This window comes from Sapajus apella, unplaced genomic scaffold (assembly GCF_009761245.1).
Source record: "Sapajus apella isolate SASKATOON/1434 unplaced genomic scaffold, GSC_monkey_1.0 scaffold37, whole genome shotgun sequence".
Taxonomy (NCBI): domain Eukaryota; kingdom Metazoa; phylum Chordata; class Mammalia; order Primates; family Cebidae; genus Sapajus; species Sapajus apella.
In genome coordinates this window covers 21,374,214-21,400,057 of record NW_022436977.1, presented here as the reverse complement: position 1 = coordinate 21,400,057, position 25,844 = coordinate 21,374,214, and the positions used below count along the sequence as shown (strand labels likewise).

The 25,844-nt window shown below is 42.1% G+C and overlaps 1 protein-coding gene across 6 annotated transcripts in view; it reads right to left on the bottom strand.

Annotated features, from left to right (window-relative positions):
* Positions 1 to 25,621, bottom strand: part of TP53BP1 (tumor protein p53 binding protein 1) — a 108,879-nt gene extending 83,258 nt beyond the window's left edge. For 2 of the 6 annotated variants that reach the window (XM_032297692.1, XM_032297693.1), the window contains exons 1-5: positions 25,267 to 25,613; positions 4,023 to 4,211; positions 3,255 to 3,439; positions 2,968 to 3,061; positions 2,635 to 2,719 (exon numbers count right to left, since the gene is read on the bottom strand). In XM_032297692.1, the coding sequence (XP_032153583.1) occupies positions 2,635 to 2,719; positions 2,968 to 3,061; positions 3,255 to 3,439; positions 4,023 to 4,029 (371 nt within the window). In that variant the 5' untranslated portion in view covers positions 4,030 to 4,211; positions 25,267 to 25,613. Of the gene's footprint in view, positions 1 to 2,634; positions 2,720 to 2,967; positions 3,062 to 3,254; positions 3,440 to 4,022; positions 4,212 to 25,266 lie in introns of all 6 variants that reach the window. The other 4 variants (XM_032297689.1, XM_032297690.1, XM_032297694.1 and 1 more) reach the window with 3 other exon arrangements.
* Between the last annotated feature and the right edge of the window lie 223 nt (positions 25,622 to 25,844).

The following is a 25,844-nucleotide window of genomic DNA, read 5'->3' as shown; positions in this document are numbered from 1 at the left end:
TGCACATTGTACATTACTCCCCTACCCTTCAACTATGCCTAGCAAATTCATATTTATTGTTTAGACTATATTCCACAAAGAGGTATTCCCTTATCCCTCATATTAGGTTATATGTATTTTTTTCCTCTTTGCAATGATAACAATTGTAATTGAATAGCTACTGATGTAATGACTCATTTAACATCCGACTCTCCTATTATAAGCTCCACAACGGCAACAGCCCCTTTAAAGCACATGCCACAGTGCCTGCACATTTATTTAACATGAAAAGAAGTAGCATGAAACCTCTCAAACACCATTGCTTTATTCACAATGAGGGATGTCCATACTTCCTGTCCCCACTGGCTAAAACCAGGATGCTGAACCACAAATACACAGATAAGCCTGGCACATATTCCTAAAGAGGTACCATAAACTTAAATGCCCACAGAAATCAAAGCAAGATAACACAGATGAGTGAAGCAACTGGGCATAAAAACAAAAGCACAACAACTATGATAAATGACAAAAGAACACCTGGTCTCAGTATCTAAGTACAATAGTGAATTGTACTGACTATGGCAAATTATACCACTAATGTCAAAAAATTAGCTGAGGTTAATTAAGCAGAGGTTGATGGCTACTCATAACCCCAGCCAAGTGTTGCCAGTAGAGATGAGAAATGCTAGAAGCTGGAAATCTAAGTTTTATGAGATATTTCCCCATTTTAAAATTCTGTCAATTAATTCAAACATATTAACATTTTACCACCTATGCAGGCCAAAAAAGACCCTTCTGCAGGCCCCAATGAGCCCATCAGTTTGCAGGTTGTTCTAAAGCTTTTATTTTACTTGATGATTTATGAGAAAAAAGAAATTATGTACAAACGAACACAGAATATAAAATAAAACACACCTCCAAAAAAGCTTTTCTTTTTGAGACAGGTCTCACTCTGTCACCTAGACTGGAGTGCAGTGGTACAATCATGGCTCAGTGCAGCCTCAATCTTCCAGGCCCAAGTGATCCTTCTACGTCAGCCTCCTGAATAGCGGGGCTACAGGCACACACCACCATGCCCTGCTAATTTTTTTTTTTTTTTTTTTTGAGACAGAGTCTTGCTCTGCTGCCCAGGCTAGAGTACAGTGGAGACATCTTGGCTCACTGCAACCTCTGCTTCCCAGGTTCAAGTGATTCTCCTGCCTCAACCTCCTGAGTGGCTGGTATTACAGGCACCTGCCACCACGCCCAGCTAATTTTTGTATTTTTAGTAGAGACAGAGTTCTGCCATGTTGGCCAGACTGGTATCGAACCCCTGACCTCAGGTAATCTGCCCACCTCAGGCTCCCAAAGTGCTGGGATTACAGGTGTGAGCCACCGCACCCAGTCCATTTTTTTTTTTTTTTTTGGTAGAGACAGGGTCTCATTGAGATCTGTCAGGCTGATCTCAAACTCCTGGGCTCAATGATCGTCTTGCCTGAGACTCCTAAAGTACTGGGATTACAGGCATGAGCCACTCCACCCAGCCAAAAACCATTTCTTTTTAAGAAAAAATTAAGTCTTTAACCATTTCAAGTTAACATTCTCCTCTCTAACCACCTCCCCTTTCTACGCCCAAAAACTCCTAAAGTTCTCTACATTCTCCTTGGACCTTAGGACAATTGGGGCAGAAGACTGAGAAGCACTGACTAGTTAGAAAGAAACTGGAGGCATTCTAGTCACAAAGACCAGGTTCAAAGCCCAGCTCTGTCACTTACTAGCAATATACTCTAGAGTAAGTTATCTAATTTCTTTGCCCATCAATTTTCCCCTCTATACCATGGAAATAATATAATGTCTTCACTGAACAGCTGCTTTAAGAATAGGATGAAATAAGATTATACTATATGTCAAACATCCAGTACAGGACCCAACACAGAGGATGAACTCAAAACATGGATACTATAAAGATATGCATAAGACATAGTAAAAGATGAATCTTGCTTAGGGTATGAATTAAACACCCTGGATCTAAAACTGATGGGGTACTTCGATTGGTAGATGGAAAACATGCCTAATAGTTCTGATAATACTCGTAAATGCTTTTTTTTTTTTTCCTGAGATGGAGTCTGTGTCACTCAGGCTGGAGTGCAACAGCACAATCTTAGCTCACTGCAATCTCCATCTCCCCGGTTCAAGCGATTCTCCTGCCTCAGTCTCCTGAATAGCTGGAATTACAGGTGCATGCCACCATGACTGGCTAATTTTTGTATTTTTGGTACAGATGCGGTTTTACCATGTTGGCCAGGCTGGTCTCAAACTCCAGACCTCAAGTGATTCACCTGCCTCGGCCTCTCAAAACGCTAGGATTATAAGCACAAGCCAACCCACCTGGCCCCTAAATACTTTTGAATGATTTTTTTCTACTAACAGGAATGCTTATTTTGTTTCACATGCACAAGACAGATAATGATTTGAACAATAAGGCATAAAAATTGTTATTACCTTTACAAAAGAGATTCCAACTATCAGTACTAACATTATACTAATACAATCCTCCAGTCCCATTTCCTAATCCACAAGAAAAAGATTAATCCTTTTATCCTTTGAATGAGGCAACAGGTACAGATAAAAGAACCAATCTGATAACACACTTAAACTCCTTCAAACACTGTATACCTGCTTGTCCTGTTTGGGTGAGGTAACTGCTCAATGACCTGACTGATGGAACCACATGTGTCCAAGTTAGAAGAATCCACAGTGTCTGAAAAAAACAAATGAATATTAGCACAAAGGATATTTACCACCAAACTTTAATACAAAATCAAGAATACAGACAATACCAATCTAATCAGTGACACTAGCACATCAAATTTTGAGTGCCTACTATGCAGATACCACAGTAGGCTCCCTTACATACATTCGACACAATCAAATAAAGTTTAAATCCACTCAGCTCCAACAAGAGCACCCCAAAAACGCAAAGGGGACCAACGGCTTTAAAAATCTCACCTGCAACCTTGTTTTCTTTCAGATGTTCATTGAACTCACTATTACTGTCTCCTCGTTCTTCTCCAGCTGTTTGTTCAGGATTGGATACAACATCCTAAAAAATACACATACAAAATATCTCCATTATATATGAAATGGTTCAAAATGAAACATACTATTTGTGAACAATTTTTCCAATCAACTTTATTGAGAAGATAATGATCTTCTAAATACTTACGTTTGCTGGTTATTCTAGGTTTAAAGAAAAAAAAATCTGCTCAATCATTTTCAAACAAGACATCACTCACCAACACAGGATTTTCTTTGTGCGTCTGAAGATGAGGAAGGTGTCGAGATAGCATACTGAAGTGAGAACCAGAATCATCTTCTAGAACCTGGCTTTCAGGCTGAGAATCTTCAATTATCAGGCAAGGAGTATCTTGCTGAGAGAAATCTGAATCCAACTGACTTCCAGTAGGGTCCATCTGCTCCCCTGGAATGGAATAACAAAAGATCAGTTCCGTGTAACGGACTAGCCTTGCTCACGCAGTCTAAGCCTAAATAATGGGCGGAAGTACAAGATCTGGGAAAGGGGACCAGTTCAGGACTCCTCCAATTAGAATATTTTATTTATAACTGCTGCAAGCACTTTCCTATCATGCCTACCAAGTCACCCATTCCTCGTTATTTACAATAAGCCTGCCTATCCCTCCTTCTTTTTCATCACCTTCTCGTAGACACCCTTTCCCCTCCTTCCTAACCTCTTTTTCTCCCCGCCCCTTTTTCCACCCCCCCCACCCCACAACTCTCCCAACGTCCTTCTGGCGCCTCTACCTCCCCCCAAAAGACTGCTTTGTAGTATCTGTTCGCGAGAAGCCACACAATCTTTCAGGTTTCCTCACGACCACCAAGCCTTCCTAGCTACCGTTTCCCCACCCCCTCCTCAGGGCCCTCCAACCCCTTCCCCGTCACCGCCGCCATGCTTGCCACCCCGCCCCCTCCGGTCAGCCATCCCTTCAGCCCCGAAATCCAGGCCTTCAGAGCCCACTGCACTCCCATTTCTCTCCAAACAGTACCAGGCATCCCGGCGGGAGGTCCCTCGCACTCGAGCAAGAGGTTTCTGCACGCTCCCCAAGTCCCTCCAGATCGATCCCCAGGTCGGCGCTGTCGCCACCGCCGCCACCGGCCGCGAACTCCCCCTTTCCCCGCGCGTCACACAATGTCGGATCGTCCATTCGCTGCTACTGCCCGCCACTCAAGAAACCCTATGGATGATAGGCAGCTGAGGCAGAGTGCCCCGCCCCACGTAAGAAAAAGGAACACGGCGGCGCGTTTCCATGGCAGCATGGACGTTGCAGGCCCTCCCCTTAGCAGAGCCGGAGAATGACGGTATCCTTGAACCGAAGGGACCTTGAGAGGGCGAGAAATACCTTCCCTTGCTTCCAGGACGATTGCATTTACCACTATTCAGACATTTCAGAACCTCTATCTGCTTTTTCTCGTTCATGCCCCTTAATTCCCTTCCCTCATCCTCTTTCCTGGAAAAGGAGAGAGTTTCCCAGCTTTCTCATAACAGGGCAAAGAAGAAGCGACTTGAGGATGGCTAGTACTTCAGAGCTAGTAAAACGGAGACTCTTTCTTCTTTGACACAGGGTTGACCTGTGTCAATCAGGATCCCTTTTGTGGGCCACTATTCTGAATTCAAGGGCCTGACATTATATCCCTGCCAGGGTGTTTTTGGGTTTTGTTCGTTTTTACATTGTATCAGAGCTCCAGTAAGCCATATTTCTTCCCATTGCCCTTTCCAGCCTAGAACGTATTTCAAGCGTTACATTTGTTTATCGTAGCTTTATCTTTTATGGGATTGCCCACAGAGACTACAGCCCCATACATATTTTGCACCTCCCATTAAAAGAAATGAGCTGTCATTCTCAAACTCCGTGGTAAAGAGAACAGCTGCCACCCTTTCTAACTAAATGACCTCAAAGATACCTCCAAGCCCAGAGATTCTATTATCCTAATTATGGTGCCAGGGTCTTAAAGAGGGTGTGGCAGCTGTGACAAGTCTTAATGAACCAAGCCTCGTGAGGCATATGTGCTTAGCGTTTTTTTTTTTGTTGTTGAGGGGTGGGCGTTTATTATTTAAGTGGCAGTTGGATCCAGGTTAGAATTCTAGCCAGAGCAGCTGTCAATAGGGAAAGCACCTAGCACAATGCCAAGCATATACATAGTAGGCATTCAACAGAAGGCAGTTTTCTCTTTCTACCCAGGTTGATTTATTTCGGCATAGCCCAACCATGATTCTCCTTTTCTGTAAATGCCCAATTCAGCACTGGATATAGGCAAAGCTGAAGTGGAGCTTCCTACCAATCTTCTCATTGCTGCTATAAATTACAGTGATCATATTTTCCAAACCAAAATCAAGGCATGCTGTCTGAATACATGTTACTTATGGGAAAAAAGGAACTAACTCCTTGAAACTGTCCTGAAAAATCTATAATCTATTACTGCCATAACTAGAACATAATTATGGTCCCCAGAATATTTTATTAGTGGAGCTAAAATGAAATGGACCACACAGAGACACATCTCACTTCTTAACCTTAAAATCATTTATAATTGACTCTTTTCATACTCTATTCCTAAAGTTACAGAAGACCAGTGACTAAACAAACTTAAAGGACCAGGTAGGTAAGATCAATAGTAACTACACTAGGTGGACAAATTGAGTTCATCTGCTCTATTTGAGAGGGCACAACCAACCAGGTCCTGTTATGAGCAAATTATGACCTTGAGTCCCATAAAAATCCCCCAAAAGTCACCTTTTGTTTTTCTTCTCCAGCCTGCTTCTGCTTCCTCCCCAGGTGAGACACAAATAAACAGATATATTTGAATACTTCACAAGTATGTTTGTCAAAACTCATAAAATGGTTGGGCTCAGGGGCTTACACCTGTAATCCCAGCACTTTGGGAGGCCGAGGCAGGTGGATTGCTTGAGCCCAGGAATTCAAGACCAGCCTGGGCAACATGGCAAAACCCCATTGTTACAAAAAATATGAAAAAAAATTAGCTGGGTGTGGTAGCATGGTTCCTGTAGTCTCAGCTCAGGAGGCTGAGGTGGAAGGATCTCCTCAACTAGGAGGCAGAGGTTGCAATGAGCCAAGACTGCACCAATGCACTCCAGCCTGGGCCAGAGAGTGAGACCCTGTCTGAAACAAACAAACAATTAAAAAAAAAAAAAAAAAAAAAAAAAAAACTAAAAACCTCAACCTGAATACAAGTAAACAGATGAATAAATGAGCCTGATCCATTTGCATTACTAAACAAAATAAGAGTCTTAAAAACTGTTAAGAAAAACTGTTAATTCCTTGTTAGGCAGTGTTGCAATTAAGTTAATCATTAAATAATCCTGAAAAACAGAAAACTACAGGCAGAATGGTTAGCCATGGAGGCTGTAACTGATTGCAACTAGGTGAGCCAAAGGCCTTTATTGACCCCTAGTCTGCAAAGGACCAGCAGCACATCTTCTGTCTACAAGTGCATCTTTATCTAAACCACCTTAGACAGACAAATCTAACTTACCTCTAAAGCCCTTCCAGAGAAGAATACTCATCAGATCTGTTAACTCGATTTAAAGTTTAACAAACCTTATTGTCACAAATTTTTCTTCTAAGCCTAATCTTCTAGTCTTCTAGCCTAAATCCTGTATTCTAGAATTTAAAGCCATTTCCTCTCATATTGTCTTTAACTGATATCTTTAAAATCTGGATGGATGTCATTAAGTTGGGATCATCTCATTAGGTCCTATAATTCTATAATAAATTTCAAACAAACAACAAATCTAAATGCTATATGACTTAATTTCAGTTTCTGAGTCTTTTTCTGAAGTCTCCTCAAAGACTTCCCTAAGCAAAGGAACCCTAGCCAGCTCATTCTTCCCTCACAGGTATTATTCACAAATCTTTAAAGTTGCTTTATGGAAACTCATAGTTTTGGAGCTCAGTGGCAGAGTACTTTACTGAGGAGACTTGACAAGTGCCAACTACATTTAATGACAGGAAAGCAATTATATATTTCTTTTTTTTTTTTTTTTTTTTTTTTTTTTTTTTTTGGAAATGGAGTCTCACTCTGTTACCCAGGCTGCAGGCAAGTTGCTCGATCTCAACTGACTGCAATTTCTGCTTGCTGGCCCAAGTGAGTCTCCTGCATCAGCCTCCCATATAGCTGGGATTACAGGTGCACACCACCATGCACAGCTAATTTTTTGGTATTTTTAGTAGAGATGGGTTTTCACCATGTTGGCCAGGCTGGTCTCGAACGCCTGACTTCAAGTGATCCACCCACTTCAGCCTCCCAAAGTGCTGGATTACAGGGGTGAGCCACTGCGTCCAGCCAATTATATATTCATTTTAAGCTATAATATTAAATACAGTATTATATGCTGACTTACAGGTAACCTATAATTGATTCTGATCCCTAACCTGCCTGTTGCACTTGGACCTATTGCACTTGGATCTATACTATCATGTTCAGGTATATTTATTTAATAAAACTAATTAACAACATATATTACATTTTTGCTATGTGGCAGGTACTGGGCTGTATTATATTCATTATCTCACCTGAAAGCCTCATAACTCTATAAGGGTTATACATGAGCAAACTAAGGTTTGGAGAGATGAAAGAATTTGTACAACATCTCAGAGCTAATAAAAAGCAGTGGAAATTTGAACTAGTCTGCATAACTGCAGAGGTTTTATATAACCATGATTGAAGAGAAGCAGTGAAAAACTGTAAAAGAGTTGAGACAAATCATTTTTGTTTTAGAATGTATTTTTATTTGAATTCTGAATATGGGTGTCCCTAATATTCTGTGAATTCATAATAATTAAAATAATGTGATGAAAACAGAGGAGAACCTGGGTTTCTACTCAGAGTTGTCAACTCCACGGCCTGTAAAGAAGTCAACAAAGAGGTAATGATATAATTAAAATGTGAAAGCCAAATTGTTTAAGGCAGTCAATAACTGCTTGTGATACTATATTAAACTCCTAACTGTAGGATGATACACGTGTAGATACTTGCAACCTTTGCAGTAGAAGCAATTCCAACTGTTGTATGTCTTACCTTTTCAGAACTTCATTCTGTCAATTTTTGTAAGTAAACTTTTTATTTTGAAAAGGTTCAAAGCAAAAGAAAAGTTGCAAGAAGAGTATAATGAAAAATAATATAGACCAGGTGTGGTGGCTTATGCCTATAATCCCAGCACTTTGGGAGGCTGAAGTAGGAGGACTGCTTGAGCCAGGAGGTCAAGGCTACAGTGAGCCATGGTCTCACCACTGCACTCCAAACTCGATGACAGAGCATGACCCTGTCTCAAATAATAATAATCTCTCATAAACCCTTCACCTAGTTAACATTTTGCCATGTTGTTCCTGTGCATTTTTTATTGTGGTAAAATATATATAACATAAAATTTACCATTTTAACCATTTTTAAGTGTACAGTTTAGCAGCATTAAGTACATACACATTATTGTACAACCCTACCACCATCCAGCTCCAGAAAATTGTCATCTTCCCAAACTAAAGCTCTGTAACTCATTAAACAATAAATCCCCATTCCTCCCTTTCCCCTGGCAACCACTATTCTGCCTTCTGTCTTTACCAGTTTGCCTACTCTATGTACCTTATATGAGTGCAATTATACAATATTTGTTGTTTGTTTTGTGTCTGGCTTACTTCACTTAGCATATCTTCAGGGTTCATCCATGTTGTAGCATGTGTCAAAATTTCCTTCATTTTTAAGGCTGAATAATATTTCATTGTATATCTCTGTCACATTTTATTTTGAACTCCTGTTCATTTTAACCCACTTTCTGAACCTTTCTAGAGCCCTCAACTCTGTCATACCCAAGTACAGATGAGGCTCCTGAGGAACAATTAGCAGCACTGTGCCAACTCAGCACACTGCTTCCCCTTTTAGATGTCTTCATTTTCTGGCCAGCCAATCAGCTGTGGGCCCTCTTATTAACCTGAATCTCTCTCAGACACACAATACCAAGGACACTTTTGACTGTAGTATTAGCTGCAATTTTCTCCCTTCTACCTTTTCACATATTCAGTCCAAAAAGCTCAACTGGCCAGCTGTGGTGGCTCAACCCTGTAATCCCAGCACTTTGTGAGGCCAAGGCAGGTGGATCACCTGAGGTCAGGAATTCAAGACCAGCCTGGCCAACCTGGTCAAATCCTGTCTCTACTAAAAGTACAAAAAATTAGCCAGGCACCTGTAATCCCACCTACTTGGGAGGCTGAGGCAGGAGAATCACTTGAACCCGGGAAGTGGAGGTACCAGTGAGCCGAGATTGCACCACTGCACTCTAGCCTGGGCAACAAGAGCAAAACTCTGTCTAAAAAATAAATAAAAATAAAAATAATAAAAGCTCGACTACTAGGAGCCACATACCTGGAAACAGAAAAAAAAAAAAAAAAAAAAAGAAACAGAAAGTTGTGATATGGAGAGGGGGGAACCCAGAATTCTTGACCATTTGAATTTTTTTTTTCCTTGAGGCAGGTCTCACTCTGTCACCCAGGCTGGAGTATAGTGGCAGGACCATGGCTGATTGCAGACTTGACTTCACAGGCTTAAGTGATCCTCCCACCTCAGCCTGCTGAGTAGCTAACACTACAGGCATGTGAGACAGGGTCGCACTATGTTGCCTAGGCTAGTCTTGAACTCCTGGACTGAAGTGATCCACCTCCCTCAGCCTCCCAAAGTGCTGAGATTACAGGTGTGAGCCACAGCGCCTGGCCTAGCCCCATTTGAATATATTGGTTGGTTCATTGGTTGGATTTTTCTTGAGAAAAGGTCTTACTCTGTCACCCAGCCCGGGGTGCAGTGGCATGATCACAGCTCACTGCAGCCTCAACCTCCCGGGCTCAAGTGATCCTCCCACCTTAGCATCCCCAGGTAGGACTGCAGCTAGGACTACAAGCGCACACCACCATGCCCAGCTAATTTTTTTATTTTCTTGTAGAGATGAGGTTTTGCCATGTTGACCAGGCTGGTCTCAAACTCCCGGGCTCAAGCAATCCTCCCACCTTCACCTCCCAAAGTGCTGAGATTACAGGCATGAGGCACTATGCCTAGCCTTCCTATTTGAATAATGATGGAGGCTGCCATCCCCCCTTTTCTGGGTTCTCCCCTCTTTTTATAGAAATAATCAATCTTCACATTCAAGTAGCATCTCCCCTCCACTCTACTTCTCTACAATGGCAATCTGGCTTCAACCTCCATAAATCTAATTCCTAGCACAATGCCAGACACAAAGTAGTTACTTTATACATGTTAATGACTGATTCTAAAATTTTCTTGTCAAATTACCTCATTATCAGCCAGGAGCGGTAACTCAAGTAATCTCAGTACTTTGGGAGGCTAAGGCAGGCAGACTGCTTGAGCCCAGGAGTTCAAGATCAGCCTGGCCAGCATGGTGAAACCCTGTCTCTACTGAAAATACAAAAATCAGCCGGGCATGGTGGAGCACACCTGTATTCCCAGCTACTCAGAAGGCTGTGGTAGAAGAATCACTTGAACCCAGGAGGTGGAAGTCGCAGTGACCTGAGATCACACCACTGCACTCCAGGCTGGGCTACACAGCAAGACTCTGCCTCAAAAAATAATAACAACGAATTACCTCATTATCTTTGACATCTATAGTGTCTGATGCTGTTGCCATTAGCTCCTCAAAATTCTCATCTTGTGACTTGATATATCCTGGCTCTCCTCCATCATCTCAGCTTTTTTTCCCAATTCCTAACTTCCTGGAAGCCAGAACTACAGAATAAAAATCGAGAGTGATACCAACATGCTCAACACAGAAGAACCTTGAAAATACTATGCTAAGGGAAATAAGCCAGACAGAAAGAACAAATTTTGTGTGATTCCACTTACATGAGGTACCTAGAGCAGGCAAATTCAGAAAGAGAGAAAGTAGAATGGTGGCTGCCAGGAGCTAGGAGGAGGGAGGAAAGGGAACTTATTGTTTAATAATTTACAGAGCTTCAGTTTGGGAAGATGAAAAAGTTCTGGAGATGGACGGTGGTGATGGTTGTACAACAATGTAAATGTACTTAATGCCACTGAACCATACACTTAAAAATGGTTATAATGGTACATTTATGTTATGTGTATTTTACTACAGTAACAAAAGTTTTTCAATGAGACTAAACTTTAATATTTAAAGATGCATACTTAGATCATAAAAAATTTTAATAACAAGTATGCAATAAAAGTCAGAATGTATGGTCAATTTTATAGGGAACAGTGGGGTTGTGATTCATTAAGAAGCATGTGAGGTGCTTGGAAATCTTCTATTTTTTATTACCAGAGGCTTTACACAGTTGTACTATTTATAATTCATAAATTTGTACATTTATATTTTATTTTGTTCACTTTATGTGTGCTATATTTCACAATAAAGATGATTCAAAATAAATATTATTAATGCTAAAACTCATAATATGGCAAAAGAGGGTATATACATGATCTCAAAGTATATTCCTAAAATATACTGAATTATTACAAAGAGAAAAATAGTAAATTTGCTGTAGAAGAAACCTCGTATTCACCAACTTAACCAAGTGATCCCAGGTAATATACCAGTAAGGGAACAAAAGCCATCCATGTCACTTGATATGATGCACTGAAGATACATCACACTTTAACTGTATTCCTGCCAAAAATGTACAACCTGAATCTGATCATGAGAAAATATCAGATAAACCCACATTAATGGGTGCTCTACAAATAAACAACCCATATTCTCCAAAGAGAGAGAGAGACAGAGAGAAAGAAAGAAGTGTTGCCAAGGTCAAGAATGACAATGAAAATATCAAGAAATGGCCGGGCACAGTGACTTACGCCTGTAATCCCAGCATTTTGGGAGGCTGAGGCGGGCGGATCACCTGAGGTGAGGAGTTCAAGACCAGCCTGACCAACATAGAGAAACCCCATCTCTACTAAAAATACAAAATTAGCCAGGCGTGGTGGTGCATGCATGTAATCCCAGCTACTCAGGAAACTGAGGCAGGAGAATCACTTGAACCCTGGAGGCAGAGGTTGAGATGGGCTGAGATCGTGCCATTGCACTCCAGCCTGGGCAATACAAGTGAAACTCCATAACTAAAAAAAAAAAAAAAAAAAAAAAAAGTATCAAGAAATGTTCTAGATTTGAGAAGACTACAAAGACAAAACCATTAAATGCAACAGGGCAACAGGTGATCCAGAATTGAATCCTAGACAAGAACTTGGTTTTCCTTCTTCTATAAATAATTCTGATGGGAGCACTGTTGATATCTGAATAAGGTCTATAATCAATGTTATTTTTCTGACCTTGATGATTACACTGTGGTCATTAAATAAAGAAGAGAGAGAGTGGTACCAAATTATCCAAGATTGGAGCTGGGCAGCTTAGTACTAAGCAAAACTAAAGAAAAGTTAACCTGCACCTAACAGAGGAACAGCATGAGGACAAGAGAAGGAATATACATAGAGTCTGTGGAAACTGCCAGAAATCAGAGCCAGGACAGTGAAGGGTGAGAAAAGTTCATTTTGCAAATTGGAAAAAAAAAAAAAAAAGTTACTCCTAAACTCTTATGTCTCAATGGGAAGAAGGGAGTTTTTATGTTCTGGAGCTGAGAAATCTAAAAAGAATCTAAGAGAAGACTTCATGGACAAAGACACCACTGTGCGCTAGTAGCTAAGCTGTGAAATTGTTGCTCATCTTCCGAAGTTGGTATGAGTGTACATAAAGTAATGTTTATGTACGAAGAAGGAAACAACAGACTCTAGGGCCTGCTTGAGGGTAGAAGGAGGGAGGAGGGTAAGAATAAAAAACTATCAGTTACTATGCTTGCTACCTGGGTGGCAAAATAATCTGTACACCAAACCCTGTGATAATGCAACTTACCTATTTAACAAACCTGCACATGTACCCCTGAATCTAAAATAAAAGTTAAAAAATAATAATAAAGTAAAAGTAACATCGCATGAAAACAGTGCCTACTCTTGGATCCTACTTCGTGCGTCATTTTTGCCTCTTCATACTCTAATCTGAGTCAGCTGACCTGTATCCCTTCGGTCTTCAGTACGGTTGGGTACAGGCTAATCTGGGCTGTACAGAGCCAGTGGTCTAACTAGTGGCAAGAATAACAGTAACACATCTTGGCTCTACGCACGTATAAACACATCACACAGAGTCTCAAGAAGCCAAAGTCAGAGCAAGTCAGAAAACCCATAAAATGGACCAAAAGTTTCTTCACAAACTCAGGTTCATTTATTAATTTCAATTCACTTAAATTCAAGCACCATTTTGGCTCCACGGTGGTGGTGGAGAGCACTGTAAAGGATAAACAACATCTAGTTTCTAGCTTCAAGGAATTTACAATCTAGGAAGGAGATAAGACATATAAACAATGATAGTACAAGATACAATAAAAGATCTGCAGGAATTGTGAGACAGAAATAGAAATAATTTTATTCACGTGCTTATAATGAATACTTCTTGAGTACTTACTATGTTCTAAGTTCTATTTACTCTCACTCCTCCTTTCTTGATGTTATCCAGTCTCATTGCTAAAAATACAATATTATGCCAATGACTCCTAACTATATCTTCAACCCACACCTCTCTCTCTGATTCCAAAATTTATATCTCTAACTGCCTATTCAATATTTCCATTTTGATGTCCAACTGACAAACTCAACATGCTTAAAATTGAACTCATCTCTTCTACCAAACCTGCTCTACTTACAGCCTTCCCCATCTCCGTAGATGGCAACTTCACCCTCATGGTTGCTTATAAGAAAAAGCTTGACGATATTATCCATTTTTTTTTTTTTTAGACAGAGTTTCGGTTTTGTTGCCCAGGATGGATTGATCATGCCCAGGCATGATCTCAACTCACTACAACCTCCACCTCCCAGGTTCAAGTGATTCTCCTGCCTCAGCCTCCTGAGTAGCTGGGATTACAGGTGCCCACCACCATGCCCAGCTAATTTTTTTGTATTTTTAGTAGAGATAGGGTTTCACCATGTTGGCCAGGCTGGTCTCAAACTCCTAGTCTCAAGTGATCTGCCCACCTTGGCCTCCCAAAGTGCTAGAATTACAAGCATGAGCCACTGCGCATGGCCAGATATTGTTTTCATTAATAGAAAAAAAAATTTTAAACCTATATACTTATATAATCAACCATCAACAATTATCAACAAATGCTCAATCTTTTTTTTTTTTTTTTTTTTTTTCAAAAAATGCTCAATCTTATTTCACCCATATCTCCACCCACTTCCCCCAAACTGATTTCTAAACAAATCCCAGACATCATATAATTTTATCCATAAATACTTCTGTGTCTAAAATATAGAGAATATTTTAGGCCAGGCTTGGTAGCTCATACCTGTAATCCCAACACTTTGGGAGGCCGAGGTGAGTGGATCATCTGAGGTCAGGAATTTGAGACCACCCTGGCTAACATGGTGAAACCTGTCTCTACTTAAAATACAAAAATTAATTGGGCATGATAGTGGTCACCTGTAGTCCCAGCTAGTCTGGAGGCTAAGGCAGGAGAATCGCTTGAACCTGGGAGGTAGAAGTTGCAGTGAGCCAAGATCGTGCCACTGCACTCCAGCCTGGGTGACAGAGTGAAACTCCATCTCAAAGAAATAAAATAAAATAAAGAGAATATTTTAAACATAAGAACATCATTAGCACACCCAAAGAAAATGAACAGGCCAGGCATGGTGGCTCACATCCCAGAATTTTGGGAGGCCAACATAGGAGGATCACTTGAGCTCAGAAGGTCAAGTCTGCAATGAGCAGTGATCAAGCCACTGTACATCAGCCTGGGTGACAGAATGAGATCCTGTCTAAAAAACATATATACATAAACTTAAATTACTGTATTTTAAAGCCTTTTAAAAAATAATTCTACCAATTCAATAGTGTGGCTTGTTTCTTTCATTTTTTTATTTTTTATTTTTAGTGACTGATTTTTTTATTGAGGTAAAATTTAAATACAGTGAAATGCACAGCTCTTGTGTAATTTCTTTTTTTTAAGAGACAGGGTCATGCTCTGTGGCCCAGGCTAGAGTGGAATGGCTCGATCACAGCTCACCACAGCCTTGAACTCCTGGGCTCAGCTCCTGGGCTGGAGCGATCCTCCCATCTCAGTCTCCCCAGGGGCTGGGACTACATGCATGCACCACCACGCCTGGCTAACTTTTCTTTCTTTTGTAGAGACAGGGTTTCACTATGTTGCCCAGGCAGGTCTTGAACTTCTGAGCTCAAGCAATCCTCCCACCTCAGCCTCCCAAAATGCTGGGATCACAGGTATGAGCCACCGGGCTTGGTAATTTGATGAGCTTTGACAAATGTATAAAACCATGAAAGCTACATATCAATCAATATATAAAACATTTTTATCACTCCAGAGAGTTATTCATGGTCCCTTCTAGTCAATCTGCATTCCATAAGGCAGTCATACTTCTGTAAGGCAGTAACTTCTATGACCATAGATTAATATGGCCTATAATACTATTTTTTTTTTTTGAAACGGAGTCTCGCACTGTCACCCAGTCTGGGTGCAATGGTGTGATCTCAGCTCAGTGCAACCTCAGCTTCCCAGGTTCACGCAATTCTCCTGCTTCAGCCTCCTACAGGCACACACCACCACACCTGGGTATTTTTTTGTATTTTTAGTAGAGACAGGGTTTCACTATATTGGCCAGACTGGTCTTGAACTCCTGACCTCGTGATCTACCCGCCTTGGTCTCCCAAAGTGCTGGGATTACAGGTGTGAGCCACTACACCTGGCCGGTAATACTATTTGATATAAATGGAATTACCAAGTATGTGGTCTTTTGTGTCCAACTTCTTTTGCTCAACATTTTTCATGTTGCTGTATCCATCAGTACTTCATTCTTTTTTATTGCTCAATAACATTCTATTGTATGTACCATATTTGTTTTGTCAATTCTCCTATTACTGCATATTTGGGTTGTTATATACTATTACAAATAAAACTGCTATAAACATTTATAAACAATTCATTTTGTGAACGTATGTTTTCATTTCTCTTGGGCAGATAACTAGGAGTGGAACTGCTGGGTCATAAGATGTGTGCTCCTTTCACTTTTTAAGAAACTGCCAAGGCTGGATGTGGTGGCTCATGTCAGTAATCCCAGCACCTTGGGAGGCCAAAGCTGGTAGATCACAAGGTCAGGAGTTCAAGACCAGCCTGGCCAATATGGTGAAACCCCGTATCTACTAAAAATACAAAAATTAGTCAGGTGTGGTGGTGCACATCTGTAGTCCCAGATACTTGGGAGGCTGAGGCAGAAGAATTGCTTGAACCTGGAAAGCGAAGGTTGTAGCAGTGAGCCAAGATTGTGCTACTGCTCTCTAGCCTGGGTGAGAGGAGACTCCATCTCAAAAAAAAAAAAAAAAAAAAAGAAAACTGCCAAAAATGGTTTTCAATAATGACTATAGGCTATGTACAGTGGCCCATGCCTGTGATCTAAACATTTTGGGAGGTTGAGGTGCAAGGCTTGCTTGAGCCAGAAGTTCAAGACCAGCCTGGGCAATGTAGGGAGGCCTATCTCTACAAAAAATGTTTTAAAAATTAGTCAGGCATGGTGGCACCAGCCTGTAGTACCAGCTACTAGGGAGGCTGAAGTGGGAAGATCACTTGAGCCCAGAAGTTCAAGGTTGCAGTGAACTATGATCTCATCACTGCACTCCAGCCTGGGCAACAGAGCAAGACTCTGTCTCTAAAAAAAATTAAAAATTAAATGACTGTATAATTTTATACTTCCACTAACAACATATTAGAGTTTCAGGTGCTACACGTTCTCACTAATATTTGGTTTGTCAGTGTGAACTATCTAATCTTGTTTTTTTTTGTTGTTTTTTTTTTTTTGTTTTTTAAGATGGGGTTTCACCACGATGGCAAAACTGGTCTTGAACTCCTGACCTCAGGTGATCCACCCACCTTGGCCTCCCAAAGTGCTAGGATTACAGGCATGAGCCACCGCGCCCGGCTGTTTTTTTTTCTTGAGGCAGAGTCTCACTTTGTCACCCCAGCTGGAGTGCGATGGCATGATCGCAGCTCACTGCAACTTCTGTCTCCTGGGTATGACCAATTATTGTGCCTCAGCCTCCCAAGTAGCTGGGATTACAGGTGCACACCACCACCCCTGGCTAATTTTCGTATTTTTAGTAGAGACAGCGTTTCACCATGTTGGCCAGGCTGGTCTTGAGCTCCTGGCCTCAAGCAGTCCACCCACCTTGGCCTCCAAAAGTGCTGGGATTACAGGCGTGAGCCACTGGGCCTGGCCTATCTTGTGTTTTTTAGTCAACTTTATATATCCATTTATGTACAATTAAAATGGACCCATTTTAAGTGTAAGTTTTGATGAGTTCAACAAATGCGTGTGCGTGTGTGTGTGTGTGTGTGTGTGTGTGTGTATGTGCGCTATGACCCCAATCAAATATAGAACATTTTAATCATCCCAGAAAGTTCTCTTGTGCCTTTTGCAATCAATTCCCAACCTGAGGCAATCATTTATTTGCTTTCTGTCATTGTAGATTAGTTCTGCCTACTCTAGGATTTCAGATAAACTTTTCATGCAGTATGTACTGTGGCAATCATGAAAATGCACCACTGGGCCGGGTACAGTGGCTCACGTCTCTAATCCTAACACTTTGGGAGCCCAAGGCAGGCGGACCATGAGGTCAGGAGATCGAGAGCATCCTGGCTAACACGGTGAAACCCTGTCTTTACTAAAAATACAAAAATACAAAAAAATTAGCCAGGCATGGTGGCAGGTACCTGTAATCCCAGCTACTCGAGAGGCTGAAGCAAAATTGCTTGAACCTGGGAGGTGGAGGTTGCAATGAGCCAAGATCACACCATGGCACTCCAGCCTGGGCAACAAGAGCGAAACTCCATTTCAATAAAAAAGAAACAAGATGCACCACTGATATCTACTTTCTGAGACCATAATTAACTGATGGCTCTACCTGCTGCCCTTCTGGATCTACCATCACATTTGCATCAAAGCCGTATTTCCCACAGGCTGGTCCTAGCCATTGCTTAAGCACAGCAGGAATACAAAGGTAGGCCCATTCCTATTAAGATGCAAGATCTTCAGCAGGTGCCTCTGGTTTAAGGACTCTTCCTAGACCTCGCCGAAACTTTCTTAGATAAGTTTCTTAAATAAGTAGGATAAGATTCCTTTCCATTCCTCCTTCCTTCCCTCTCTGCTTCCACTTACAGCTTAGTCTGAAGTCTCACCCTGCCTTCTCCTGATCCTTCTTTGTAGTGTTTTAAAATATAATCAGGCTTCCCTATACGTGGATTCTGCATCTGTGGATTCCTCCAACCATGAATTAAAAATATTCAGGAAAAATACAAGATGGTTGCATCTGTACTGAACATTCACAGACTTTTTTCTCTTCTTATTATTTCCCAAACAATGCAATATAACTAATTACATAGCATTTACATTGTGTTAGGCATTACAGGTAATCAAGAGACAATTTAATGTATACGCGAGGGCCAGGAATGGTGGCTAAAGCCTGTAATCCCATCACTTTGGGAGACCAAGATGGGAGGACTGCTTGAGGCCAGGCGTTTCAGACCAGCCTATGCAAAATAGCAAGACTCCCATCTCTACAAATCAATCAATAAACTAAAACAAAAATTTTTTGAGATAAGAGTCTTGCCGTGTTGCCCAAGCTGGAGTGCAGAGGCATGATCATAGCTCACTGCAACTTCATGTGATCCTTTTGCCTCAAGTGATCCCCTGCCTTGGCCTCCCACAGTGCTGGGGTTTTTTTTTTTTTTTTTTTTTTTGAGACGGAGTTTTTGCTCTTGTTACCCAGGCTGGAGTGCAATGGCACGATCTCAGTTCACTGCAGCCTCCGCCTCCTGGGTTCAGGCAATTCTCCTGCCTCAGCCTCCTGAGTAGCTGGGATTACAGGCACGTGCCACCATGCCCAGCTGATTTTTTGTATTTTTAGTGGAGACGGGGTTTCACCATGTTGACCAGGATGATCTCGATCTCTTGACCTTGTGATCCACCCGCTTCGGCCTCCCAAAGTACTGGGATTACAGGCGTGAGCCACCGTGCCCGGCCCACAGTGCTGGGATTATAGGTGTGACCCACTGTGCCTGGCCATAAATATTATTGAATTCATTCATTCATTCATTCATTCATTCCAGACATTGTGCTAAACATATTTAAAAGGTTGTTCCACTTAATTCTCAAAATAATCCCTATAAGGTGTGGTGCTATTATTTTAATTTTACAGATAGAAACTGAAGCACAGAGAAGATAAGTAACTTGCTAAAATTCACATAGTTGGTAAGTGAGAAAGTCAGTTTTGCAGAAGCAGCTGTCATATCCCTTAAATCCTTTGTGGAATGAGATGCTTTATTCCACAAATAAGGTACAGGTAAATAAATAAATTCTTAGATAAGAATTAAGGAAAACAGAGTATTCAAGGAGAAATGAACAGCCTGAACAGAAAATACAAGAATGAGAGAAAGGCAAGTGGTTTAGAATGACAGAATGAAAGGGTTAATACAGGGTATTTGTAGCAGGGCACGGAGGCTCATGCCTGTAATCCCAGTACTTTGGGAGACCAAGGTGGGTGGATCACTTGAGGCCAAGAGTTCAAGACCAGCCTGGCCAACATGGTGAAACCCTGTCTCTACCAAAAATATAAAAAATTAGCCAGGTATGGTGATGCACACCTGTAATCCCAGCTACTTGGGAGGCTGAGGGAGGAGAATGGCTTGAACCCAGGAGGCGGAGTTTGCAGTGAGCCAAGATCGTGCCACTGCACTCCAACCTAGGCAACAAAGTGAGACTCTGTCTCAAAAAAAAACAAAAAACACCAGGATATTTCCAGGAGGTAATGCTGGAAAGGGAAGTTAGAGTTAGGGCATATTATGAAGGATCTTTGAGAAGGAACCAATGAGAAGAAAGAGACAAAGTATTTATGATTTTGTGATATTGTAAAGCAAATAATATTTCTTCAATGCAAGCATTCATTGAAAGAAAATAACTCTATTCTATGAATTTTTTGAGGAAAAAATTGCAAAATATCATTCACACACAGGCCTGAAAGCTAAGTTATATAGTTAGGTTTGAATCCTCTTTACCACCATCATCTCTACCACCACAAAGAAAATCCTTAGAGATCCCTGCAATAAGAGGTAGCTTTGCTCAGATTAAAGGAAGAGATGGTATCAGAGGTCAGAGACAAACACTACCTTCCATCTCACAGGCTAATGGAATGGATAAGGGAAGATGGTACTAATAAATACTTTTTTTGCTTTTGGGAATCACTTTCTTAAATAAAATAATGTGGGAAGTGAGGGAAGAAAAAGGGAAAACTTCTTCATCATCCTTTGCAATGCTCTGCAGGGGGAAGGTAAACCCAGTGCCATTGCTCTACTGATTTACTTAATGGGAACAAATAATAATTAGAAAAATATTTATTGTTGGCCTCCTCTGTGGTCCAGAATAGCAATAAATGCAGACTTCTTCCCCATCTGAAGCTTTTTAGATATTATTTTACTCAGTGCCTTTCTAAAGGTTATTTTACTCCATGCCTTTGCAGACATACCAGCTGTTCAGGCTGAGGTGACCCTATGGCTGCTGGTATGCATTATGATCATAGTATTTCCCCCAAAAGCCAAGGATAAGCCTCTGACACAGCACTTCTGTAATCCAACACGCCTCTCTCTGTGTAAGAATGCTTTATAGGCAGAACTGAGTACAGGGTGGGAATCTGAGCTGTATGCAGCTCCCTTTGGATATTTTGGTGGATAAAACCATTCAATCCAGCAGAGCAGGCTGGAGTTCTGCCAAATAAGTTCAGACCCCCAGAAAAACTAATGACATTCATCAGGCTAGAAGAGAAAGGCCAGCATCTTTTCTTTATGAATTGCCAGAGCTGTCTTAAATCTTATGGAGACTTTAAGCACTGAAAGAATTATGATGCTCTTCTCCCCCACGAACACACAATTTAAGATGAGTGTCGCCAGGCACAGTTGCTCATGCCTGTAATCCCAGCACTTTGGGAGGCCAAGGCCGGCAAATCACAAGGTCAAGAGATCGACCATTCTGGCCAACATGGTGAAACCCCGTCTCTACTAAAAATAGAAAAATTAGCTGGGCATGGTGGCGCGTGCCTGTAGTCCCAGCTACTCGGGAGGCTGAGTCAGAATTATTTGAATCCAGGAGGAGGAGTTTGCAGTGAGCCAAGATCATACCATTCCACTCCAGCCTAGTGACAGAGCAAGACTCCAGCTCAAAAAAAAAAAAAAAAGAGTGTAACTGATGACAAGTAAAGCTCTGATTTTTCATGAGGACAACTGTAACACTTTATTTTAAATGCCAAATATAAAATTATTTCCAGAAAAACTTAAGAGATGCCCTTCCCACTTTGTTAAGAATGTGGTTAATTTACCTATTGGATAATTTATCACTATGCATTATGAAGGCCTGGGGTTCATAACTCCCTAACTGATTTAAACTTAGCCAATATTTTTCATATCATTTGAGATTTATACTATCTTTTGCCTTGTGCCCACTCCAGTGCCCACCCAAGGAAAGAGCCTGTAATAGTGCTTTCCTCTCGCATCTCTTCTAAGCTCCTCTTTCAGTGGTGGATCCTTAGAGACAACTTCAACAATTCAAGCATCCTTCATCACAAACAGTTTAAAAGCATTGGTGTGCCACTATATCTGCCAATTTTGCTTGGCAAGACTGTGGAAAAAGCTACAGAATTGGACAGCTCCAGAAAGATTATACTTGGTCATTCCAGGAGGTCAACAGTTAAATGAAACACAACAGGAGACTCCATAGCCACCACACACTACTACCTGTATCTGACAATCATGCATATCACAGGTCCCTAATAATCCCCTTGAGGCAGGAGAATAGGGTCTGGAGATAGGGAGCCTTCACTTCAGCCTCTGACTGGTGGGAGCCAAGTCTTCATTTGCATAGGGTGTAACTTCTCTTCAGCCTCTGATTGGTCACAGGCCAAGTCACCACTTCACCCTCTAATTGGTCACAGAGGCCAAGTCTTCATTTAGGTAGGATGTATTTAATAAGAAACCTCCAAACGGTACGTAAACCCAAGATTTTGCAACCAGTTCTCTTGAGCAGCTTACTAGAAGCCCACTCCCACTCTGTGGAGTGTACTTTCACTTCAATAAATCTATGCTTCTGTCTTCCATTGCTTTGTTTGTGCATTTTGTCCAATTCTTTTTTTTTTTTTTTTTTTTTTTTGAGATGGAGTCTTACTGTGTCACGCAGGCTAGAGTGCAGTGGTGCAATCTCCACTCACTGCAACCTCTGCCTCCTGGGTTCAAGCAATTCTCCTGCCTCAGCTCCCCAAGTAGCTGGGATTACAGGCGCCCACCAGCACACCTGGCTAATTTTTATATTTTTAGTAGAGATGGAGTTTCACCAAGTTGGCTAGGCTGGTCTTGAACTCCTGACCTCGGGTGATCCACCCACCTCAGCCTCTCAAAGTCCTGGGGATTGCAGGCGTGAGCCACCATGCCTGGCTAGTTCAATTTTTTGTTCAACATGCCAAGAACCTGGACAACTCATAGTCAAGACCCTCCACTGGTAATATCCCTGGAAGGGCCTTTGAATAGCATCCTTTAACTACCAGGCTTCTGCCATAACACACTTCCTAAATTCAAAATAGGTTTTTAAATACTTTGTAAATCACATGTGCATTTAATTTTTTTTTTTCAGTTTTCTATGTCTTCTACATATGCATCAGAGCATTTTCTGTCTTTGCTTATAAAATTCTGGGGACACAGATGCTAATGCTCCACAGTTTTCTTTTTTCTCTCTTTTTTTTCTTTTTGAGATAGAGTCTTGCTCTGTTGCCCAGGCTAGAGTGCAGTGGTGAGATCTCAGCTTACTGCAACCTCTGCCTCCTGGGCTCAATTGATTCTCCCATCTCAGCTTCCTGAGTAACTGGGACTACAAGCATGCGCTACCACACCCAGCTAATTTTTGTATTTTTTGTAGAGATAGAGTTTCATTACATACCCCAGGCTGGTCTCAAACTTCTGGGCTCAAGTAATCTGCCCATCTCAGTCTCCCAAAGATCTGGGATTACAGATGTGAACCATCATTCCTGGCCATAGTTTTCTTTATAGAGCACTTTGGACAATGCTCTGTGCAATTTAACACTCAAAAACATTTTCTGGGCTGAGCACAGTGGATCACACTTGTAATCCCAGTCCTTTGGGAGGGATGGGCAGGAAGATTGCTTGAGGCCAGGAATTTGAGATACACCTGTGCAACACACAAAGACCCTGTCTCTACAAAAAATTTTTATGAACAAGTCCAGTATAACAGCGTGCATCTGTAGTCCTAGCTACATCAGAGCCAGAGGAACAAGGATCACTTGAGCCCAGGAGTTTGAGGTTAAAAGTGGGCTACCATCATGCCACTGACCAGCGTTGGTGACACAGCAAGAACCCTGCCCCCTGTCTCTCTCTCTCTCTCTCTCTCTCTCTCTCTCTCTATATATATATATATATATATATATATATATATATATAAAAAACATATATATTGAATCATCACCCAATGGAATGACTGGAATACTGTTAACCAAGGAAATAGGAGGATAATTAACAGACACCTATAGCCAATCTTTCTGTGACATTGTCAGCTTTTGGCAATGAGCCTCCAAAATACTCATTCAGCACACATAAGCAATTTTATTACTAACATAATCTACATTTGCACTGTAATTAATAAAACCCAATTTTAGCAAGACCTGAGATCACAAGGCTGAATTTCTGCCCCTACCATCTAATCAGTGTGTGATTCTTCCCTATACCATTCAGATCTATTGTTTAGTTCCTTTGTCACACTTGATGAAAGCAGAGTCTCTGGTTAACTACTGCTGACCTTTATACTGAGACCCTGTGGTAGTTAGAGGCCTCATCTCTACAGTTGCTATGGAAACTGTCCCTTTCTCCCCACAACCTATTCTGGCTCTCTGCCTCTACATGGTACTCTTTTTCTGATTGCAGAAGAGGAGGCCTGCACATCTCTCCAAGCTCTTTTCCAGATTCAGATCCACAAATAGTGGAGAGGGGCGGCAGGAGTGCAGCGAAACACGTCTCATGTGTCATACAGGGTGAGACACCACCACCATCTGATGTTTTGCCAGTACTCTTATTTCCCCTTTTCTGCTGCAAAAACGATTTTCAGGGCCATGTCCAGATTGGTTGCAGAATGGACTGGCTGTTTTTCTGTAACACATGCTCCATGATAGGGACCAGGATTGCTGTGACCTTTTGTTTTGTTTTGAGATGGAGTCTCACTCTGTCACCCAGGCTGGAGTGCAGTGGTGCAATCTTGCCTCACTGCAACCTCCGCCTCCCGGGATCAAGTGATTCTCCTGCCTCAGCCTCCCGAGTAGCTGGGATTATAGGTGCCCACCACCACCCCTAGCTAATTTTTGTATTTTTAATAGAGGTGGGGTTTCCTCGTGCTGAGCAGGCTGGTCTCCAACTCCTGACCTCAAGTGAACCAACCGCCCACTTCGGCATCGCAAAGTGCTGGGATTACAGGCCTGAGCCACTGCCGCCCCCGGCTGCTGTGAAGTATTTAATGTGAAGACACTGCCCAATCAGAATGTGGCTCACAGGCAGCCTTGCTGAATCCGGTACTGTGGTCCTTTCTTTACTGTACAATCTCCAAAGTGAAGGCAAATGGGACAAAGACACAAGTGGTGCTGGAGCCCTAGGATGAAACATGGGCGGTTCCATACATACATGTACAGAATGATTCGGTATCCTAGATTAAAAAAAAAAAGCCTTTGGAGTGTGGAGTAGCTGGAGACACAGAGGAATGGGGGAGGCTAGACTTACAGCACATTTTTACAAAGATGTTCTAGTCAGTCATAAAACAGTACAAGGCCTCCCCAGTCCTTTCCCAACCTCTGGTTTTGGTCTTAGAACTGTAAACCTCTTCTTTGGTGCAAACATTGCCCCCTCTGTATTAAGAACTCCCCGGGGAAAGTAATACAACAGTCTCCTAAGGGAGACCCATCTCACTTTGTCACATCACTTGCAGATGGGAAGGTCTTTCCTAGGTTTTACTCAGATCCCCCTTGCTGCAGTCTGAGCTCATTGCACTCGAGTCCTGCACTCAGCAGAGATGGAGAGTAGCCAGCCAACTGCTATCTTCAGAATAACAACTCACCAGGGACTCAAGGCCGGAAGGTCATTCTGTCCCCTCCAATACTGCGCAGCCTTCCAGAGCACTCCCAGGGCCTGAGGCAAGGACAGGGAAACCGAGGATAGAAACCTCGGGCAGGACCCAGGCAGGCAGTGACAAGCAAAAAACAAAAACGCCAAACAACGATAATGCAAACACACAGACACAGATGGAAACAATGATACAAACTCGGAGACAGAGAGGGACAAGATGGCTCCCCTCAGTTCGGGTGAGGTTGCAGAATTGCCAGACAGTAGTTATCAGGGATACATCTTAACTAGAAGCTTCTTCAGGCGCCGAGGCAAACGACTACCCCTCCAATGGATCCCCCAGAGACCCCACCCCCGCTCAAGTCTGAGTGGAAGCTCCCACTAGCACGGAGCGAGGGGGTCGTAGGGGGGATGGGAGACGGCTACCACCCTCAGGCCCAGCAAGACCGCAAAGCAGACGCTTCTAGCTCCGGCCCCTGGCCCGCCCCTGCGGCGCCTGTGCCCCGCCCCCTGACAGGCAGCAGCCAATGAGCGGCACCTGCCGCCGGCCTTTAAGAACCGCGCGCACTCTCC